The 23,769-nt window shown below is 40.1% G+C and overlaps 1 protein-coding gene across 2 annotated transcripts in view; it reads right to left on the bottom strand.

The window, feature by feature from the left end:
• The window catches only part of KLHL5 (kelch like family member 5), a 122,945-nt gene that overhangs the window by 60,793 nt on the left and 38,383 nt on the right, over positions 1-23,769 (bottom strand). The window contains exon 1 of one of the 2 annotated variants that reach the window (XM_089654044.1): positions 651-1,396. The exons of the other annotated variant lie outside the window; for it this stretch is intronic. Coding sequence (XP_089510170.1) covers positions 651-1,084 — 434 coding nt within the window. The 5' untranslated portion in view covers positions 1,085-1,396. Of the gene's footprint in view, positions 1-650; positions 1,397-23,769 lie in introns of those variants that run through there. 2 annotated transcript variants of the gene reach the window in all.

The following is a 23,769-nucleotide window of genomic DNA, read 5'->3' on the forward strand; positions in this document are numbered from 1 at the left end:
AGGGATACTGAAGATTTATATATGTATATACTGCATATATGAGAGAGATACACCTACATTCCACTTCCAAGGACAAAGAGAGCAACTAGTAGTTTTACGATAATCTTATTCACATACTTCCATCTGAATTAGCAATTCAAAGGAAAATTGGTCAGCAAATATAAGTCTATTATGAGAAGTGTAACATGGAAGCTGCTATTTTCTGACTTTCAGGCCATAGAATTGTTCCCAGACAGTCCAGCTATTTAGTTTTATTGCAAGCAAAGTCATTGTTTTGCATCTAGACTACAGTCTAGGAGTCAGAAAATAGCACCTTCTAGCACAGGCTTCTCACACAGTAATATGCTTTGATGGTAATCCTTTAAAACATTCTTAGGTGTTATGTTAAAATGCAGCTCACATATAAGCGTGTGAGAGAAATGTCTGGACCTCATTTGCCCCATCCCTACAAAATATCAGTGTTGCATTAGATGCTGATGCAGAACACGGACCAATATAGTATGAACGGGACTTTCTGTACTACTTTACAGTGGATTCATAAAAAAAAGGCTAAACTTCAAACATTTTAAATCAGATAATATCCCAAACATGATCTTAAAAAAAAAAGTTGCTCTCCCTGCAATGATCTTCTTAAATAGAATTATCCTGACCTGCAAGAACTGCTCTCAGAGTCAATGTCCTCCTCACTGGCTCCATCTTCAGCTTCTGGTTTGCTCAGCCAATGCGCTGCCTCACTAGCACCTGCAGCAACTTCCACAGAGGGTTGATGAAGCTCAGAAGCAGATGCCATGGGATATGAAAGCAAATTTTGGAAGTCCTGATTGCTTGTCCTTCGGTGTCCCACAGATGACAAGGGCAGAGGGAGGTTACTTGCCTCCGTGAACTTTCTGTCACTAGTCACAAGGCTCTGATCTCCATTCAAAAAATCCCCTTGAAGACTGGGATTTATGGGAGCAGCCTGATGTCCGAACCACCTCCATCGGATTTTTAGTATCTGCTTCACATCAAAGTCCTTGCGGGAGCCAGACATTCTCTTAGAGAGCAAGCGATTGTCTAGGCAACTAGGCAAAAAAATGCTGCACATACAAGATCTACATATTCAACCTGCCAGAATATAAGGGGACCAGCTGCAGGCGAACCCATGAGCCGAGAAGAATGAAAAGATTCTTTTTTGGAATGCCGGCGATTAATCATTATCACCTGGCCATGCAGATGCCTCTCTGGAGCTGCAGCCTGTGTGCCTCAGAAATGAACGTAGAAAAAGCGTTGTACTTTCCACTGCATTCTTCCTCTGTCTCTGACTATTTGCTTTCAAAGACACTGAGAGCGTTCATTTAAGTCTTTCAGATGCTCAACGCCTCCCCCTTCTTCAAACCACAAATGACAGCAAAATTCACATCCAGCATCTTTTCAGACCACAATTTTTTCACTCTGCATTAGCTCAACCTAACAATATTAACAAGCAAAGCTCCCCCTCCTGAAAAAAAAAAAAAAGAAAACAAAAAAAAAAAAGAAACACCCATACACCCCCCCCCCCCCAACACACACACACAAACATATTCCAACTCACAAATCACACATTTTGTCGATGTAAATGAATCTGGCTAAGCAGTCTTGTTTATGTCTAATGGATACTTAATTAATATTTGAACATAATGGATCAATATAGTACTTCATTCTCCAGTCAATGCAATGTTCGGGAAGTACAGCTAAGAAAAAGGCACAGAGGAAATCCAGCACGCAACTGAACTACCTAGCTTCCCCCACCATCCCCCCAGCTCAGCCAATCAACATGACTGAATATTACTCTGGAGTGCAAAAGGATCAGATTAATAACCGAACTTCAATTGGGCACAGGAACAATCTTTCAAAGCTGTGTATAATCCATTTAGAAAAACCTAAGAAAATAGATATTTTTTCATTCTGCAAATATATGATTCATACCCTCAAAGCCCTGCACCACCATGACAACAAATCAACTTAATCTGTTTTCTGCTTCCTGATAGCTTCACTGAAATTCAAGGGGTTTCAAAGATAAATCAAAATCCTATGCTATGTTTAGCTCCAGTGTGTACTAACATGGTCACCAACTCTTATATAGAGGACATCCAGTTAAAGGATAAATTCAACTTTAAAAATAAAAAAATACACACTTTTTTTTTTTGCAGGTAAAAAAAAATGTGCATTTATTATTTTTTTGTCTTTGCCTGCAAAACATTGCACCCACGATCAGCAGATCACTTGTGCCATACAGGGCCCCTGCAGACTGTCAGTGTAAGCTGTCTGCCCGCACATCATAGTTACACAATGACAGGAAAAATCAATTAACTACCACAGCGCTCAACAGCTACAAGCCGACATCTGCAAAGGATGTTGGTACTTGCAGCTAATTCATTTGCAGAACTCTGTGAAAGATTGATGCTGCTGTATGGAGGGAGACCTGCATGGCTGCGCTCTATTCAAAAAGTGGGAGGCAGGACTTTTTTTTTTTTTTTTAATAAACATTTATTTAGATTTTATGTTTTTATCTATTGTAGTAGTCATTATGTGATTACAGTTCTCTGCAGAATGAATATATATATATATATATATATATATATATATATATATATATATATTTATTTATTTTTAATTAATTTATATATCTTTTCTTTTATTTTTTTTTTTTAATTTTGTTTTTTTTATTAATCTTGTTTATTATCTGCATGTAATAAATTTTTTGATTATTTTTTTATTTTATTTTTATAAAAAAAATGTTTATTTAATTTTGATATTTTTATATTTTTTTATATTTGCATTTATTTTTGTTGTTGTATTCTGAATATTGTTGTTTTTATTTTATTTACATTTTTTATATATACTTATTATTTTTGTTGGTAATATCTGATTATTATGTGCAGATTATATATATATTTTATTTTTTTTTCTTACTTTTTTATTTTTTGTTGTCATAATTCAGTTAGTTATCTGCAGCTTTGTACTGTCCGAGGCCCATCCACTGGGAGGGGAGACACAGCCTTTCCAATCCGGGACACCCGAACAACCAGGCAGTGCTTCTGCTGGCTGATCATAGGAGGCGGACAAAGACCAACACCACTCTGTCCGTCTCTATGATATAGGAAACAGGAAGCGATGAGCATACATCACTTTCCAGGATGGAAACAGCACCATTTTAAAAATGGGAAGCATTTGATCACACCGATCTTGGTGTGATCAAATGATTTTCAGAGCAGAGGAGGGATATAGGGTCTTGTTGACCCAAGATCTCTCCATAAAGAGTACCTATCACTGCATCTTGCTGTCATAGGGGATGTTCACAATCCTCGTGACAGCAATAAAAGCAATTTAAAAAAATGAAAGCGACAGAGTCAAAATAAATAAATTATAAATTTAAAAATAATAATGTTAAAGCAGCCCTGTCCCCCCTTGCTCGCGCGCAAAAACAAATGCATATGTCAGTCCCTCATGCATGCAAACAGTGACTGTCACACACACATGAGGTATCAATGTGCACATCACATCAAGGGCAGTAATTCTAGCACCAGACCTCCTGTGTAAATCTAAAGTGGTAACCTGTAAAAGACTTTAAAGCATCACCTATGGATAGTAAAATTTACACCATTTGTTGCCGTTGCAAGGGTGTGTGCAATTTTAAAACATGACATGTTTGGTATCTGTTTACTTGGCGTAACATCATCTTTTAAATTTTACCAAAAAAATGGGTCGTGTATTGTGTTTTATCTGCAAAAATTATATTTTAAAAAAAATTGTGTTTAAAAAACTGCTGTGCAAATGACGTGCGACATAAAAAAAATTGCAAAACCCACCAATAATTCGTTAGAACCTCTGTTCTAAAAAAATGTTTGGGCGTTCTAAGAAATTTTCTAGCAAAAAATAAAAAACATTAAAAAAGTTTAAGTTGCCATACAGCCCCTTTTGTTTATAAAAGCCCTAGACATTCCTAAAAGCACCGCTGCCTAAAAAAAACAAAACAAAAACATCCCTATTTTCCATTATGGGATTTATTTTTTTTTTTATCAGGACAAGTAGATTGTATTGAAGGACAAGTAGATTGGGACCTTGATTAAGTCCCTTGGACAAGTAGTTTTTTTAAAAAAAATCCCACACCCTTATAACACGATTAGCTTCTAGAAGCAGAAAAAAAAACTAATAACAGCGTTTAGGAGCTTAAAAACACTAGTGTGAATGGAGCTTAAGTCCAATAAAAGAATATTCCCCAGTAAACTATTTCTTAAAATTCTTACCACAGCACTTGCAGTTTACAACTTTCAATGCTGCGGGCTCCTGCTCTCTCAGAGCTGCTTCTCTGAACTGCCAATCTTCACAGAAAAGAGGTAACCAGTGCCATCCCCTGCCAGTCTTTTAGCTTGGAGAAGGAGGGGTGGACAAGGGAGTGCCTTGCCATCCTAGGGACTGTGTTTATTGACGAACACAGTGCAGAGAGACATAACACTAACCTCTGAATGAAAGGGTGACTCCACATGAGTATGCAAGAGAAAGGAACCACCCTGAAACAGGAAACCTGGGGCTGTGATCACGGCAAAAGCCTAAACTGAAGCATTGCCAAGGAACGAATGATAAAAAGCTGCATATTCAGTAACTGATTAAATCAGATGCTGAAAGTACTTAAAAAATGAGGGTTTAGTTTCATGGTAAAATACCTACCTTTCCTGTAAAAAAAAAAAAATATGCTCCAGCCTCCCTGCATCTAGTCACATGACCAAAAGTCTAGGCATTTGATTATATAATCTCAGTTGAAGAGGAGGATTTCCTAATCTAAACGCTAATCCTACCTTTAAAAGATTACATTGCCAAATTCTTTGGGCTTGAGGTCGCATGTTCAGCACTGCAGGAAGCCTAGCACACTTTCTCTAGGATAGGTATTTCAACACTTCTCTTAGCATATCACCGACATCGATTCCTCACCAGTGACTACGTAACTACATATTCTCTATACCCCATGTCACACCTCTTTCCCGGTTTTCTAGCAGATCCATACAAAACATCCACACTGTTTTCTGGCAGTTGCTTCTCTTCTGCTTGGCCAGCCTTCTGTCCCTGCCCTTATTCAATCTCCTCCATTTCCTGTTCTTGACCATATCCCACTCTGGATCTTCTATCTGCCCCAGGTCTCCTCTCTGTCTACTTCCTTTCACTCTCCAGTCCTTTTTTAGCGCAGGCTCTGACTCTCACTTTTCTTCAAGGTCAGAGTCTCCTCTGCCTTCTCTCCCAATGCTCCATGATCAGCTTCTGCTCTGCCAACCCTGCCATTGTTACTTGGTAAGCAGCTGCTTCTCTCCCCTCTATGATCAGCTTCTGCTCTGCCAACCCTGCCATTGTTACTTGGTAAGAAGCTGCTTCTCTCCCCTCTATGATCAGCTTCTGCTCTGCCAACCCTGCCATTGTTACTTGGTAAGCAGCTGCTTCTCTCCCCTCTATGATCAGCTTCTTCTCTGCCAAACCTGCCATTGCTATTTGGTAAGCAGCTGCTTCTCTCCCCTCTATGATCAGCTTCTTCTCTGCCAAACCTGCCATTGTTACTTTGTAAGCAGCTGCTTCTCTCCCCTTTATGATCAGCTTCTTCTTTACCAATGCTGCCATCGTTACTTCCTTATCTCTATGTCCCCTGGACCAAGGGATGTTGCTCAGTCTCCTATACCTCCCCACTTCTCAGTCCAATGGCCCTCGACTCCTCTTTCTTTTCTAGTGGTACAAAATTAACTCTTGACTGACTTCTCAGTAGTCCATGACCAGCTCTCCTTCTGCCCCCCTACCTCCAACCCAACTGTCAGCTTACAACATCTCCCCCCATAATTATTTCATGTGACGTGGTACATGTGACCCAATTATGTCACCATATAACAGGAAGTGCCTTAAAGTACAAATCAAAAAGTGAAGATTTGCTATGCTGTATGGAACATTTAAAAATGTTAATTGTGCCTAAGTAGTACCATGAAAAACAGCAGTGCACTTCCAAGCAAGTGTGTTCAGAGCCTCATAGTTGTATATACAGTGTGAGATCTAAAGCGCTACTGCCTTTGACTGTTCATTTTAGGAGATTTGCAGTGTTAGATTTGATGATGTCACTACTGTGCTGCTCTCCTTGCAGGATGCTCTGACATAAGAATGCAGAGTCCTAACTCTACCAATATGGCTGCTTCACAAAGACACAGTGTAGAGCAGGGCATGGTAGGGTCAGTAAGGGCAAAAAGAAAAGCAGCAGAAAGACCACAGGCAACACAGGGGATACCAGAATCACCAGGCATTATTTTAATGAGAGCTGCAGATTTAGGAATATTGAAAAGGACCTAATTATATTTTAAATAATAAGATAAAGATTGTATAGAATTTTAGTTTAACCAGTTCATAAACAGCCACAGGTCTGTTGGCATTTGTATACTGGAAACAATACAGTAGCACTTTACAAAACAGATTACGATGACAAGGGCTTCCTTTAGCAAATTTTACCATAATGGCGTTTCTCAGGTTAGAAAACAAATATACTGCATTGAAGCTTTCAGTGAAGATCAATGTTCTCTATAGCGGTGACCTTAGAATAGAAATGTTACAAACTATAAAATAATCAATTTTCACCAGTCCTGCAAGTCCAATAAGTCAGAAAGGGTAAATGTAACTGTTATGTGTTTCATTCCAGGAGGTTAACAAAATAGCTCAGTTAATGTCTATGAGTGTGGGCAATCTCAGACCACAATATTTTCTGAAGGGAAATTTGTATTGCAATTTCCTATGACTGAAATTGTATAAATGCGAGAACATCTTTACGTGTCAAAACAACATGCAGAAATTTTACAGAGCTGTGACAGCCACAATTTGCATCTAATCTGGTCAAACAAAATAACACCTAAGCTATTTCTGATAAGAGGCATATGGTGCACAAACGCCATGATTTTCTGCAGACGCATTTAACCACTTCAATACCGGGCACTTTCACCCCCTTTCTGCCCAGGCCAGTTTTCAGCTTTCAGCGCTGTCACACTTTGAACGACAACTGTACGGTCATATAATACTGTACCCATATGAAATGTTTTATATTTCTTCTTTTTGAGACCGATAGAGCTTTCATTTGGAGGGATTTAATTCACCACTGGGTTTTTAATTTTTTTTTGCTAAGCAAATTAAAAATGACTGAAAGTTAAAAAAAAAACAAAAAACAATTGTGTTGTGTAAATTGTGGTGTGTAAAGTTTTATCAATGCTTTGGAGTTCAGCAGATAAAAAAAAAAAACTCAGGAATGCTCTGCAGAGCTTTTAGACCAATTCACAAAATTATGTGTTTATTGAACTGTGCTGCGGCACTTATAATTTATTTGTAGCACGTACACAATCCCTGGAAATGAAAGTGGTATGACACGTCTGTTCCTTTCATTTTAGAGCAATAAGGGTTTGGTGATTTTTTTCCTCAGATGATAAAAATGCTAATGTATGAGGGTTTTCAAAATGTTTCTGAAATATATATATATTATATATATTTCACACACACACAATATCTCACAAAAGTGAGTACACCCCTCACATTTTTGTAAATATATTATATCTTTTCATGTGACAACACTGAAGAAATTACTCTTTGCTATAATGTGAAGTAGTGAGTGTACAGCTTGTATAACGGTGTACATTTGCTGTTCCCTCGAAATAACTCAACACACAGCCATTAATGTCTAAACCGCTGGCAACAAAAGTGAGTACACCCCTAAGTGAAAATGTCCAAATTGGGTCCAATTAGCCATTTTCCCTCCCTGGTGTCGTGACTTGTTAGTGTTACAAGGTCTCAGGTGTAAATGGGGAGCAGGTGTGTGTAATTTGGTGTTATCGTGCTCACTCTCTCATACTGGTCACTGGAAGTTAAAACATGGCACCTCATGGCAAATAACTCTGAGGACCTGAAAAAAAGAATTGTTGCTCTACATAAAGATGGCCTAGGCCAGGGGTGGGCAAACTTTTTGACTTGAGGGCCGCAATGAGTTCATATATTGGACCCGGGGGCCGGACCAAGAGTAGATGAATGATGTGTATGTGTCATCCATAGTAAGTATAGTAATATTCCCCCATAGTAAGCATATTAATTAATCCCCCATATAGTAATTCATCCCCCATAGTAATTCATCCCCCATAGTAATTCATTCCCCATATAGTAATTCATCCCCCATAGTAATTCATCCCCCATATAGTAATTCGTCCCCCCTATAGTAATTCATTCCCCATATTAATTCATCCCCCATATTAATTCATCCCCCATATAGTATTTCATCCCCCACAGTACTATTCCTCCCCAAGTAGTAAGCCAAGTCCCCCATGTGTCAATTCACTTACCTTCCTCTCGCCGTGTTCCTGCGCCGTTCCGGTCTTCAGGGCGGACTGTGAGAGGAGCCTAGCTCCCCTCACGTTCGTCACGCTGCCCTGCCCACACATATCCTGACAGCTAATGTATCACGCTCCGCGGGCCGGATTAAAAGGTCCGCCGGGCCGTAGTTTGCCCATTGCTGGCCTAGGCTATAAGAAGATTGCCAAGACCCTGAAACTGAGCTGCAGCACAGTGTCCAGGATCATACAGCAGTTTAACAGGACAGGTTTCACTCAGAACAGGCTTCGCCATGGTCGACCAAAGAGGTTGAGTGCACGTTCTCAGCGTTGTATCCAAAGGTTGTCTTTGGGAAATAGACATATGAGTACTGCCAGCATTGCTGTAGAGGCTGAAGGGGTGGGGGGTCAGTCTGTCAGTGCTCAGACCATACACCACACACTGCATCAAATTGGTCTGCATGGCTGTCGTCCCAGAAGGAAGCCTCTTCTAAAGATGATGCACAAGAAAGCCAGCAAACAGTTTGCTGAAGACAAGCTGACTAAGGACATGGATTACTGGAACCATGTCCTGTGGTCTGATGAGACCAAGATCAACTTATTTGGTTCAGATGGTGTCAAATGTGTGTGGTGGCAACCAGGTGAGGAGTACAGAGACAAGTGTGTCTTGCCTACAGTCAAGCATGGTGGTGGGAGTGTCATGGTCTGGCACTGCATGAGTGCTCCCGGCACTGGGGAGCTACAGTTCACTGAGGGAACTATGAATGCCAACATGTACTGGGAAATGAAATATAAAAGGTGCAGCGATAAAGTAATGAATGAATCAAATATACTCTAATACATGTGCATATACATAAATAAATAATAAGGTGAATAGAAGCAGAAATATTAAAAGGCAGACCCAGTGATGCGCTCTGATCAACGCTACCAGTCTAAAGTGCAAGAGTTCATGAGTTTTTAAAGTGGAGCTCCACCCAAAAGGGGAAGTTCCGCTTTAAGGACTGCTCCCCCGCTCCCCATTAAGGATTAGCACCTTTGTGGGCAGACGGGGAGTGGGTACCCGAATTTGACAGGTACCCGCTCCCACTTCCGGGCCTGATCGCCTAGGTGTCCTCCCTCCCTCTCTCCCGGTAGTCTTTTTGGACACGTGACAGGTCCCATAAGACTACAGGACCATTCATGCAGCACAGCGCTACTCACGCATGTGCAGTGGGTACCTGGCTGTGAAGCCACAAGCTAGCACAGCTGGGTGCCCACACTGATGATGCTGGCCTCGTGGAATACAGGACGGCCGGTGAAACGTGCTGCAGGGGACACACCGCGGGGCCGAGGGAGAGGTAAGTGGCTGTTTTTTAAAAGTCAGCCGCTACAGTTTTTGTAGCTGCTGACTTTTAATTTTTGGCAGCATGAGTGGAACTCCACTTTAATATAGCAATAATTAATATACTGATAACTGTGGTGATGGTATCTGTGACACTGAGTGGTTAGCGTTAGGTGATATAATATGAATGGTGACTGATAGTGAACATATATCAAATGACACAATTGCGATAAATAGTTATAAAAAAGTCCAGAAAATAAATCTGTGAACAGGTGACATCCAGTGCTGGTGAATCCGTGAAATGTATTCCTTTATATGCACTCACCAGAAGCGCATATAAAATGCGCATGAACAGCTGGTTTCTTCCCCAGGTAAGTCAGGCAGCACTCCCATCAGTCATAGGACCATGAAGGCCAGGATGGGGAGGAATAGAGGGAGGAGCCTGAACATGGCGCAGAACGGGAGATCAATGTGAGATCTCCCGACACCAGGCGCACCCTGTACCCATAGTCCCGCTAGGAAGGAGTGAAGGAGGGGAATGTTCGAAAAGCTACCGATGGGACCTACCTAAGTGAGGGTACGGTCCCTTTTGGCAGAGCGAGTATTCCGCGGACCCAGGCATGATGGCCTGAGCAGTGAGAGAGACGGAGCCGAGGCACAGGAGGAGTGCGAGAATCCTGACAGCTGGAGAGGAGCTCAGTGGACGACGAAGGTCATGTGACCTAATGCAAAGGAGCACTAGGAGGTGACAGAAGCCGGCCGGCAGGCGTGCAGGAGCAGAGGAAACAGCTGATTCTCCCCTCTGCCGGACTGCTGCTGTTCACTGCTGAGTGATCTGCCCCCCCCCCCCCCCAAGGTTGCTGTTATCTGGAGGAACACTGAAGCCAGCTAATCCTCCCCCCCCCCCCCCCCTCGGGAAAAGATGCTGAAAGCTGACTCACCAGAGCGGAGGAAATAGAAGCAAAAAGGTGAGTGAGAGCAGCATGAGCACTGGATGGGATTAAACTGTGTAATGAAACTGAGGGGGGGGGGGGTACTTAGGGGGCTATATTTAAGGGGTCTTACCAAAAGAAGAAGTGGAAAGAGGACTTTTACGAAAGATAAAATCCGAAAGTGCAGTGGACCCTGAAAGAGGCTTATAGGTGAGAGGGGGAAGAGAAAAGAAGATTTAAAAGGACATTTAAAAGGATATTTATCTAGAGAGATGGAACTTTAAAATCAGCACTGGAAAAAGAAAGAGGACAAGAAGAAAGGAAGAGGGAAAAACAATATGAAAAATGGGACAAAAAGGAGGAGGAGGGTCAAAGGTCTCTCACACAGACTCAAAGAAAAAATATATACCATTACAATAAAATCTGACCCCGGAGAGACAAACAGGAATAAATGGAAGATACGAGAAGGAAAACCGTATTGGAGAAGGCACCAGATTATCCCTGGGAATGGCTAACATCAGCCAAAATATAGAAGATGAAGATATGGAAAAAATAGTGGCTTCTGAGAATATAGAAGAACAAGAGAAGAGCTCGCAATTGGCCCCTAAAGTAAAAATAGCAGAAATGTTTAAGGGATTAGAAAAATCTATAAAACAAGAAATGGCGAAACTACATAAAGATCTGGGGCAGGTACTATCAAGGGTAAAGGAGATGGAAAGAAAATTAGACAAACATGAACTGGCCAAGCATGTCTCCAGGCCTAAACCCTATTGAGCATCTGTGGGGCATTCTCAAATGGAAGGAGGAGGAGCGCAAGGTCTCCAACATCCAACAGCTCTGTGATGTCTTCATGGAGGAGTGGAAGAGGACTCCAGTGGCAACCTGTGAAGCTCTGGTGAACTCCATGCCCAAGAGAGTTAAGGCAGTGCTGGGAAATAATAGCGGCCACACAAAATATTGACACTTTGGACCCAATTTGAACATTTTCACTTAGGGGTGTACTCACTTTTGTTGGTAGCGGTTTAGACATTAATGGCTGTGTGTTGAGTTATTTTGAGGGGACAGCAAATTTACACTGTTATACAAGCTGTACACTGACTACTTTACATTGTAGAAAAGTGTCATTTCTTCAGTGTTGTCACATGAAAAGATATAATAAAATATTTACAAAATGTGAGGGGTGTACTCACTTCTGTTAGATACTGTATGTATATATATATATATATATATATATATATATATATATATATATATATATATATATATATATATATATATATACATATATATACAGTTGTGTTCAAAATAATGGCAGTCAGACATCACTAACCTGATCAATCACTGTTTTTGGTAGAAATGATATTTCTACATGGAAAATAATTTACTAGCAGGCGTAGTAGAGTAATAGTAATAGAAATCCAACAGACCCAATGGTCATGACATTCATGCTGCTGATTCTGTGTAATTGAATCACTAATTGAAAGGGGCATGTTCAAAATAATAGCAGTGTGGAGTTCTATTAGTGAGGTCATTCATTCTTTGAAAAACAGGTGGCAATTATTGCCCTTATTTAAGGAAGGAAGGCAGCAAATGTTGTACATGCTGGTTACAGTGCATTTCTCTCTGAAATTCTGAGGAAAATGGGTTGTTCCAGACATTGTTCAGAAGAACAGCGTACCTTGATTAAAAAGTTGATTGGAGAGGGGAAAACATATAAAAGAAGTGCAGAAAATGATAGGCTGCTCAGCTAAAATGATCGCAAATGCTTTAAAATGGCAACCAAAACCTGAAAGACGTGGAAGAAAGCGAAAAACTACCATTCGAATGGATAGAAGAATAGCCAAAATGGCAAGGACTCTGTCAACAATAAGCTCCAGGAAGATCAAAGAAGATCTAAAGTTCCCTGTGAGTACTGTTACAATTAGAAGACGCCTATGTGAAGCCAAGCTATCTGCAAGAAGCCCCCGCAAAGTCCCAATGTTGAAAAAAAAGACGAGCTGAAGAGGTTACAATTTGCTAAAGAGCACATTGACTGGCCTAAAGAGAAATGGCGCAACATTTTGTGGACTGATGAAAGTAAGATTGTTCTTTTTGGGTCTAGTGGCCGGAGACAGTTTGTCAGACGACCCCCAAACACTGAATTCATGCCACAGTACACTGTGAAGACAGTGAAGCATGGTTGCGAAAGCATCATGATATGGGGATGTTTCTCATACTACGGTGTTGGGCCTATTTATCGCATACCAGGGATCATGGATCAGTTTGAATACATCAGAATACTTGAAGAGGTCATGCTGCCTTATGCTGAAGAGGAAATGCCCTTGAAATGGATGTTCCAACAAGACAACGACCCCAAACACACCAGTAAACGTGCAACATCTTGGTTCCAGACCAACAAGATTGACGTTATGGAGTGGCCAGCCCAATCCCCAGATCTTAATCCAATAGAAAACTTGTGGGGTGACATCAAAAATGCAGTTTCTGAGGCAAAACCAAGAAATAGAGAAGAACTGTGGAATGTAGTCCAATCATCCTGGGCTGGAATACCTGTTCACAGGTGCCAGAAGTTGGTTGACTCCATGCAACACAGATGTACAGCAGTTCTCAGAAACAGTGCTTATACAACGAAATATTCATTAAGTGATTCAAAGGAAAGCAAAATCTTCAAACATTTTTCAGTTTATATAGTGAATGTTTGAGTTTGTAAAGAAGAATACAAACACTGCTATTTTTTTGAACAGTCTAATATTCACTTTTCTTCAATTTTTTTAGAGGAACAACACAAATTTGATATATTTTTCTTCATGTTTTGATTTGGAATAGAATGTGTAGTGTTCCCAATGCATTTGTGTGTATGGAAATAAAAGCTATTAGAAGGATTTTGAGCTTTATTCACTTTTTTCAACACACTGCTATTATTTTGAACACAACTGAATATGTGTGTGTATATATATATATATATATATATATATATATATATATATATATATTATACACACACACACACTTTTTGAAGAACCCTCATACTTTACTGAAGGGAGGCTTAGCTAAATGCATAGCTGAACACATATACAGGAACCGTTTACTTGGCAAATGATTTAACCACTTAAAGTCTGGAAGGTTTTACCCCCTTCATGACCAGGCCATTTTCTGCTATTTAGCACTGCATTACTCTAACTGGTAATTGCAGTCATGCAAAGCTGTACCCAAACAAAACGTATCTAATGTTTTCCACACAAATATAGCTTTCTTTTGGTGTTATTTGATCACCGCTGGGTTTTTAAATTTTTTTTGCAAAATAAATGAAAAAACACTAAACATTTTGAAAAAAAAAATTTTTTAATTTCTGCTATAAAACACGTCCAATAAAAAAAACAAAAAAAACAAAAATCTCATTTCGTCACATACTTTGGACAAAATGTATTGTGTTACTTGTCTTTGATAAAAAAAATCCAAATAAGTATATATTGATTGGTTTGCATGATTAAAGTTAAAAGGACCTACAAACTATAGTATACCTGTATATACTGGAATTTTAATTTATTTATTTTTACTACTAATGGTTGTGATCAGCGACTTATACTGCAATAGTGCAGCGGACAATATGACAATAACTCACACTGGGGTGGGGGGATGGGGGACGACTGACTAACTGCCACTGACATCACCAGTGACATTAATACAGTGATCAGTGACACTGGCTGGGAAGGGGTTAACATAAAGAGGTTAAATGTGTGTCTAACTATGTGTAATGTGTGTAAAGTATGCTGCTTTTAGTTATGTAGGTTTAGCTATGTATAGAGGTTGAGGTAACATTCACACATATTAGGGACTGGGAATCATAAAAAAACGTAATTATATGTTCAGATCAATGGTTCTCAACCAGTGGAACCTCAGGACCCACATTTGTCCTTGGTCATTAAGTTGCGATCCAAAAATAATTTAATTTCCGAAAAATCATTTATTGCACAAAACGACTTGTGCAGTATTCTACAATGTATATGCACTTTTTAAACATTAAACAAACGGCTTCCTTCCAAAATGGATAGTGCAGTAATCACAGCGCTAGTGAAAATGAAAGTGCTGTTGAGGTAAAAACCCAAAAAATAAACAGTAATTGAAACATATGAAATTAATTAGAACTAATGGGAAAATGGGATGCTTCTTGCTCTTGATAAGTGTCTGGGGTGATGGTAGACAAAGCAACTCTGCGATCGTGCTCAATGTCCATTCTGTTCTGACTGGCTGCAATAATATAAAGGCCAGCAGTAGTTGTGGTCCCCACCATCTTAGCATTTATATTAGTGCAGCCGGCGGTTTTTATCAGCTATGTTGTCAGGGCACGGAACGTTTTATTGGGGCATTAGAGAGGCCTGGGCCCAGCCCGCCCGATTGTGACCCATTACTTGAGAAACGTGGGTTTAGATTACAGGGTCTCATGTATATGCAGGATCTGTTTAGGCCCATCAGAATTCTAGAACTCCTAGCAGGAAAAGCTACTAAAACAATACAAACTAAAGAAAAAAAAAAGGGAAATAAAATCCACGTATTGCACATGCATTTAGGCGTGTCTAGCGTTTGAGCGTTACTGCATTCTGTTGGCCAGAACTTTTATTATGACCATTGAGATGCATTAACGCTCAAACACTAGACGTGTCTAGCATTTTAGACAAGTCTAGCTTTTTTTCTGCTTTTCAGGTCCTTTCCTAAACGTGCCTTTGTTGCTTTTTTTCTGCATGGACACATAGGCTTACTAGTGGTGCACCGAAATTAAAATTCTGGTGCTGAAAACAAAAGTTCAAAATGCGCAGTTTTTAAAAATGAATATATATTTTTTATCAAAAAATACACTTTGATTAAAAAAAAACAAAACAAAACAATATATACCTCTTTTTTTTTTTGTAAAATATGAAAGAAGATGTTACGGCAAGTAAATAGATACCCAAGATGTCACACTTTAAAATTGTGCAAGCTCGTGGAATGGCGTCAAACCGTGTTGCTTAAATATCTTCAAATGTCTACAGGTTAGCAGTGTAACGTCACAGAGGAGGTCTAGTGCTAGAGTTATTGCTCTTGCTCCAACGTTCGTGGCGATACCTCATGTGTGTGATTTGAACACCATTTACATATGTGGGCGTGGTCTATGCATGCGTTCACCACTACATGCGAGCACAGGGGGACGGGGGCACGTTAAACTTTTTTATTTATTTAAATGTTTTGGGGGTTTCTTGCACTGTCCCGTTAAAAAAAATGTCATCACATTTATTCTTATCACAAGGAATGTATGCATCCACTGTGATAGAAATAATTAGTGACAGGTCCTCTTTATGGAGAGATATGGGGTCAATAAGACCCCACATCTCTCCTCTACAATGTAAATCATTAGCTCAAAAAAAACATTGATCTAGCGCACATAATAGGATTCGACTTAAAAGAGAAATGCAAGTAGAAAAAAAAACATACATGCTCACCTAGGTATCTGCAGCATCGATCCAATACTGCAGCTGTCCCATGATGGCTCTACACCAAATACAGAGAGATCAAGACCACTGATCGTTCAGTTTTAGGGACAACTCTGAACACAGAGAGTGATAGTCAGTCTCTGCTCTGTTCTTTGCCCCTCCAGCACTCACTGGAACACTGGACCGTACAGTTCTGATGCTCTTGTGTCCATTGTAGGCAGTGGACAAAGGTCAGCATTGGCACCATGATTGGTCTGTGGCTACACAGCCCCATTTGCATCAAACTGTGATGCACTGTGTTCTAAAGCCTTCCTACCAGAACCAGCATTAACTTTTAAAGGAATTTGCGCTACAGTACCTCTTCTTATATTGGATCAGACTACACAGGCCAGCCTTCGTTCCCAATGTTAATCTGTGAGCCTTGGTCATCTAGGACCCTGTTGCTAGTTGACTGGCTTTTGGTAGGTTCTGACCACTGCAAACGAGGAACGTCCCACCAGAGCTGCAGTTTTGGAGATGCTCTGATCCAGTCATCTAGCCACTACAGTTTGGCCCTTGTCAAAGTAGCGCAAATCCTTATGCTTTCTTCTTTCTGCACATCAACACCAGGGACAACAGGTTCACTAGCTTCCTAATATATCCCAACCACTTTCAGATGCCATTGTAACAGGATAATCAATGTTGTTTACTTTACCTGTCAGTGGTCATAATGTTATGGCTGCTCAGTGTACATACAAAAGTATACTATTTTTATCCAACTGACATCTGTAACTATAAGAAAGCGATAAAGGGAATTAAATGCTTAGAACGGAACAAAAGGGAAATTGCATTATGTTTTGCGAAGCTTTTGTTGGTGTGTAACAATGTAGTGAACACATAATAAGCATTTGGCACAAGATGTTCTGTGCATTTTCTGTACTTTGTTCTTTTGGAAATTAACTTTATATTTACCCCAGAATACTTATAAAAAAAAAATTATATTATATACAGTATCTTAAATACCAATTCTATTACTTGCTATTCTTACTGGTCCAAAAGAGAACAGAAACAAAGATATACAGGCATACCTCGGTTTCCGAATTTAATTTGTTCTGCAAGACTTTTCGTACAGCGAAAAACAATAGCGGCGGCGGGCATCGTGATTGACGTTAGATCTACTGCGGGCGGGGGACATTCTTTTAGTTTTTTCTTTTATTAAAAGACTTGTCAAAGACCGTGTCCTGTCTTTTTTCACACTACCCTTTTTTTTTTTTGTGAATGAGTATCGGGACCATGTACCCCATACTCATTCACATAGGGGGGGCAGAATTTGGGGGCCACCTTGTTAAAGGGGGCATCCAGATTCCGATAAGCCCCCTGCCCACAGACCCCCATAACCACCAGCCAGGGTTGTGGGGAAGAGGCCCTTGTCCCCATCAATATGGGGACAAGGTGCTTTGGGGGGGACCCCCCCTACCCCAAAGCACCCCCCCCATGTGGCCTGGTATGGTTCAAGAGGGGGGGGCTCGCTCGCCCCTCCCCCTTCCTTGACTTGCATGCTCGGATAAGGGTCTGGTATGGATTTTGGGGGGGCCCTCACGCCATTTTTATGGTGCCAGTTTTTAAATGTAATAACTTTTTCTTTTTTTGTTCTTCACTATAGCTCAGAGATTCAGCTGTCACTTCCCCCCCCCCCAGCTAAAAGAAAGTAAGTTTCCTTTTAGTTTATTTCCCCAAGTTAAAAGAAACAATGTTTCCTTTTAGTTTCTTAACCACTACATAAATGGCCAGACGGGAGCAGTGCAGGAGCGGGTTGCCGTTCATAAACAGCGCCCGCATTTTAAGCCTGTGCCCGCTCCTTGGGTTATTTATTTGCAAAATTGTATAAGAAAAAACACTTTTTTGCTAAATTTTTGGACTTTTCATTTATATAGCAAAAAAAATAAAAATCCCAGTGGTGAATAAATACCACCAAAATAACGTGTTATCTGTCTCAAAAAAATGCTAAAAAATTCATATGGGTACAGTGTTGCATTACGGCGCAATTATTATTCAAAGTGTGACAGCGCTGGAAGCTGAAAATTGGCCTGGACAGGAAGGGGGTAAAAGTGTCCACTTGAAGTGGTTAAAAGAAACAAAGCATCTTTTAACTCCGGGGAAAGTTACAGCTAATTCTGTGCTCTATAGTGAAGAAACAAAAAAAGACAGCAATTGCATTTAAAAATCGGCACCAACATACACTTCGTATTGCGAAAAAAATTTGTAAAAAATTAGTAAACTGAGGCATTATTTTCAATGGATTGTCATTCGTAAACTGAAAATTACATTAACCGAGGTGTTTATAAACCGAGGTACACCTGTTTAAAGAATTTAGAGCCAATTAGATACTAAAAAGGTAACATGAGACAACACTATAGTCTTAGATAGCTACAGGTGAAGAACCCTAAAGCTCATTTATTAACCCCTTCACGCCGGAGCCTCCCGGCCCTTTAAGGGTTTCAGAAGCCGGGAGGTGGGGCAGGGTTTAGGGCCATGTGACCACCATAACACGATGTCGCGGCATTCACATGATCGGGAAAGAGGATCGAAAGAGATCGGGACCTTTCCGTGAGTACCAGAGATGTGTGCTTTTTTTAATGGAACGCAAATGTGCGGCCGCTCGGCATCTAGGCCTAGACGCCGGGAGGCCGCACATTTGAGTTCGGCTGGTGTGAAGAGGTTAAAGTAATAAATTGTCACATGCAGTCTGCAGTTGGAAATAATTGGATTCTCCCATTTGTTCTTACTGCAGATGAAAATTTTGAGTTGCTGTGGACCAAAAAAAAAAAAGACCGTCTAAAACAGGACAGTTAGTGGAACGGGTGGGAATATAAATGGCTCTGTAATACTAAACTGCACTACACATCAGTGGTTCTGGATGTGCATTTGGTTGTTTGGTGCATAAATGAATGTTTTCATGATTATCCTGAATTACTGAATGAGACATGAATATACCTTCTGTTTTAAGAAAGTTTTACTATACTATGCTTCCACACACTGAACTAATGATGGCCAAAAAGCCTGACGTTGCATGCAGTTTGGGTTAAATGGCTCTGTAATATTAGGCTATATTTGTATTATGTAACAATGGTTCTGTGTGCATTAGGATTTACATAAAAGTATACAGACTCTGTTTGATTTACAACATAATGTACCAACATCCCAATACATGTAAGGCTCCATGTACCCTGCAGCTGATAAACTCACGTTTAGGAGCTTTTCTGCGTTATTTTCAGCAGCCCCTGAACTCTCCCTAATGTTTTCCTATGTGTCCATGTACACTATGTCGTTTACAGGCAGTTGAGTTTACAGTCGTCTCTTTTTAACGCACTAAATTTGCGTTCAGGAGTAGATTTTATCAGCATTTCAAATGCCACATGCTTGTAAACACGTGTAAATGCAAGTAAACACGGCTAACCGCGTTTATAAGTGTTTGGAAACAAGTTTTAACTCTTCCATTTCCAAATGCTGTCCAGAGCCTTTTTTCATCAAGAAAAATGCATGCAAAGAGTTTTCCAGGTACTCAAATGGACCTGGTACACCATACTTTGAGGTTTCGCATGAAAGAAAATATGTTAGACACTGCTGCAATAATTTCTGCACAGAAATAAGCTGGAACACATCCAAACACCACATAAAAAAAAAAAAAAAAAGACAGCTAATCTCAACACATACTGCTCTATTTCTCTCAAAATGTCTGAAATAGTTATTTTTTTACTGTTCTTCAGTGTATTCTGGGCATTTTGGAAAGTCTCCTGAGGTTATCTTTAAAAAACACTTCTAAACGCAAACGCTCATAAACGCAGTATGCAAATGCAGCTTAACAGACTTTTTTTAACCTACGTTTTCCAGCAGTCAGTTTCCATCATTCAGAAGTGTCCCGTGTACATGAAGCCTAACAACTGTACCAAAATTAAGAAAATGTAGGACTTTTTGGGTATATATAGACTACACAAACAATATATACAGTCAGGTCCATAAATATTGGGACATCGACACAATTCTAACATTTTTGGCTCTATACACCACCACAATGGATTTGAAATGAAACGAACAAGATGTGCTTTAACTGCAGACCGTCAGCTTTAATTTGAGGGTATTTACATCCAAATCAGGTGAACGGTGTAGAAATTACAACAGTTTGCATAAGTGCCTCCCACTTGTTAAGGGACCAAAAGTAATGGGACAATTGGCTTCTCAGCTGTTCCATGGCCAGGTGTGTGTTATTCCCTCATTATCCCAATTACAATGAGCAGATAAAAGGTCCAGAGTTCATTTCAAGTGTGCTATTTGCATTTGGAATCTGTTGCTGTCAACTCTCAAGATGAGATCCAAAGAGCTGTCACTATCAGTGAAGCAAGCCATCATTAGGCTGAAAAAACAAAACAAACCCATCAGAGAGATAGAAAAAACATTAGGCGTGGTCAAAACAACTGTTTGGAACATTCTTAAAAAGAAGGAATGCAACAGTGAGCTCAGCAACACCAAAAGACCTGGAAGACCACGGAAAACAACTGTGGTGGATGACAAATTCTGTGGTGAAGAATTCTTTCCCTGGTGAAGAAAACACCCTTCACAACAGTTGGCCAGATCAAGAACACTCTCCAGGAGGTAGGTGTATGTGTGTCAAAGTCAACAATCAAGAGAAGACTTCACCAGAGTGAATACAGAGGGTTCACCACAAGATGTAAACCATTGGTGAGCCTCAAAAATAGGAAGGCCAGATTAGAGTTTGCCAAACGACATCTAAAAAAGCCTTCACAGTTCTGGAACAACATCCTATGGACAGATGAGACCAAGATCAACTTGTACCAGAGTGATGGGAAGAGAAGAGTATGGAGAAGGAAAGGAACTGCTCATGATCCTAAGCATACCACCTCATCAGTGAAGCATGGTGGTGGTAGTGTCATGGCGTGGGCATGTATGACTGCCAATAGAACTGGTTCTCTTGTATTTATTGATGATGTGACTGCTGACAAAAGCAGCAAGATATATTCTTAAGAGTTTCAGGCAATATTATCTGCTCATATTCAGCCAAATGCTTCAGAACTCATTGGACGCCGCTTCACAGTGCAGATGGACAATGACCCAAAGCATACTGCAAAAGCAACCAAAGAGTTTTTTAAGGGAAAGAAGTGGAATGTTATGCAATGGCCAAGTCAATCACCTGACCTGAATCCGATTGAGCATGCATTTCACTTGCTGAAGACAAAACTGAAGGGAAAATGCCCCAAGAACAAGCAGGAACTGAAGACAGTTGCAGTAGAGGCCTGGCAGAGCATCACCAAGGATGAAACCCAGCGTCTGGTGATTTATATGCATTCCAGACTTCAGGCTGTAATTGACTGCAAAGGATTTGCAACCAAGTATTAAAAAGTGAAAGTTTGATTTATGATTATTATTCTGTCCCATTACTTTTGGTCCCTTAACAAGTGGGAGGCACATATGCAAACTGTTGTAATTCCTACACCGTTCACCTGATTTGGATGTAAATACCCTCAAATTAAAGCTGACAGTCTGCAGTTAAAGCACATCTTGTCCATTTCATTTCAAATCAATTGTGGGGGTGTATAGAGCCAAAAATGTTAGAATTGTGTCGATGTCCCAATATTTATGGACCTGACTGTAAAATGTCATTATTCACAACATATGCCTGTATAGTCCTCCTTTGAAACCAAAGAATAAGCTGATTTTACAATTGATTCTTAAATACATATTTTTATCCTGAATTCACAGATGAGCTTTCTGTTTCTGTATAGATTTTCCTTATGGTGTGCTCACACTGGGACTGTTTTAGGTTAACCAAGCCAGGGTTCACTTGCAACCCCCTCCCCCACTGTTTTGCACTCAAACTGGATTGTGAGGAAGTGGTCCCAGGAAAATTAAGGGCTCACGTACACTGGGCATTTGGAAAACTTTTCTGAATGCTGGAAACTGACTGCTAGAAAACGTAGGTTAAAAACATCAGTTTAGCCACATTTACCTATCGCGTTTATGTGCATTTGCGTTTAGAAACTTTTTTAAAAGATAACCTCAGGAGACCCTCCCAAATGCCCTGAAAAATAGTAAATAATTAACTATTTCAGACATTTTGTGAGAAATAGAGAAAAAACAGAGAGAACAATACTTTCTCATGGGTGTTGCAACTGTAGCAAAAGTAGCTTGTGAAACATGATTGGCACTGTGGGAGGAGCTACATAGTGCTGTAATGCCTCCAAATGCATTCTGGAGCGCACACAAGACTCCTTGTGCTTTTTTGTTGTGTTCCAGTACAGTAATAATGCAGCATGTTCTACCATTGTTTCCTGAAACTGACTGCAGTGATGTACTAGGTCCATTTGAATACATGGAAAATGCTGTGCATGCATTTTGATGAAGAAAAAAAGATTCGGGACAAGGACCAGCCCAAAAATGCGTCTAAACGCAAAGGTGCATAAACGTGTTTACACGCAGTTACAAGCGTTTGCCGTTTGAAACACTGGTAAAGTTTACTTCTGAACGTGATTTTTGTGCTTTTAAAAAAAATGCCTGTAACCTCAACTGCCTGTAAATGACTGTACATGAGCCCTTACAAGTGTTCCTGGGCACACGCCACTGCTCATCAGACCAAACCCTGTTTTATTACACAGTCCTTTATGAAGAGAACTGTATTCTGGCACGGTCCGCACTCATAGTGCAGCAAACTGAAAGTAATGTATCTGCCCAGGTCTATAAAGGTCACATTGCTCATCTAAAGGAACCATATCAACTGGCCTACAATATCCATAGGGTCAGGGTGAATCTCAGTATTTCCAAAAACTCAGTGAATCCAGACCGTCCTGAGCACAAAGGTCCTATTTTAAAATTTTCAATCAACTACTGAAAAGTCTTGGTAATATTCAATCAATAGAGCCATAGACTGCTAATTCAACAGAAAGGGAAAAGGTCCCCTTCCATGCTTCCTAACCATATATAGCCCGAGATTGTTGTATGGGTTACTATCCCTGTATGTGCATTTGGCTGTTTGGGGCATAGCTCTGTCGACTGTCGCAAAATTAGGAATAATCCTCTCATTTTAGGGACTTGAACCCTTCTGTTTTAAAAGGCTTTGTGTACTAAAACTGGCTAGAAATGTTTGGATTTAATTTTGTAATCCCCCATAGACTTACAAACAACTATGGCTTTTCCACTGGGGAAAATTTCTCTTGTACATTGCCCCACTGGCTTGAGTAGGAATGGAATGCTGTCCAATACAGGCCACACGTTGATCTGACGGACACATAGAATGGGGGGATGGGGGGCTATTAAAATTTAAAAAAAAAGTTTTGCCTTCAGTTATACATGAATTTTGGCAATGGTAAGATTTGACAAGGGTTCATTTAAATTGCATTCTCAAACACAAAGTCAGCTGCAAGGTTCTACAAGAAGACCCATTAAAAAGACAGCTATTCTGCAGCAGGGCATTAGGTTACATCATCAGCTGCTTCTACCGGCTTGCAAAATGGGAGCAATTTTATTCCTCAGCAGTGAGATGCTGGAGGGGAAGCAGCAGCCACAGGGAACATTTGAACTGCCTCTAGAAGGAGATGATCATCACAGGTATAAACCCCAAATAGAAAAGCTTAGCATTATTCAGAAATGCAATTACTTAATAGGCATGTTAAACTGTAATGAGCTCTTTTTAAATAACGATATGTCATTTGAAATTTTAACTGCAA

This window comes from Staurois parvus, unplaced genomic scaffold (assembly GCF_062004578.1).
Source record: "Staurois parvus isolate SC_StPar_1 unplaced genomic scaffold, SC_StPar_1.0 ptg000734l, whole genome shotgun sequence".
In the NCBI taxonomy this organism is placed as follows: Eukaryota; Metazoa; Chordata; class Amphibia; order Anura; family Ranidae; genus Staurois; species Staurois parvus.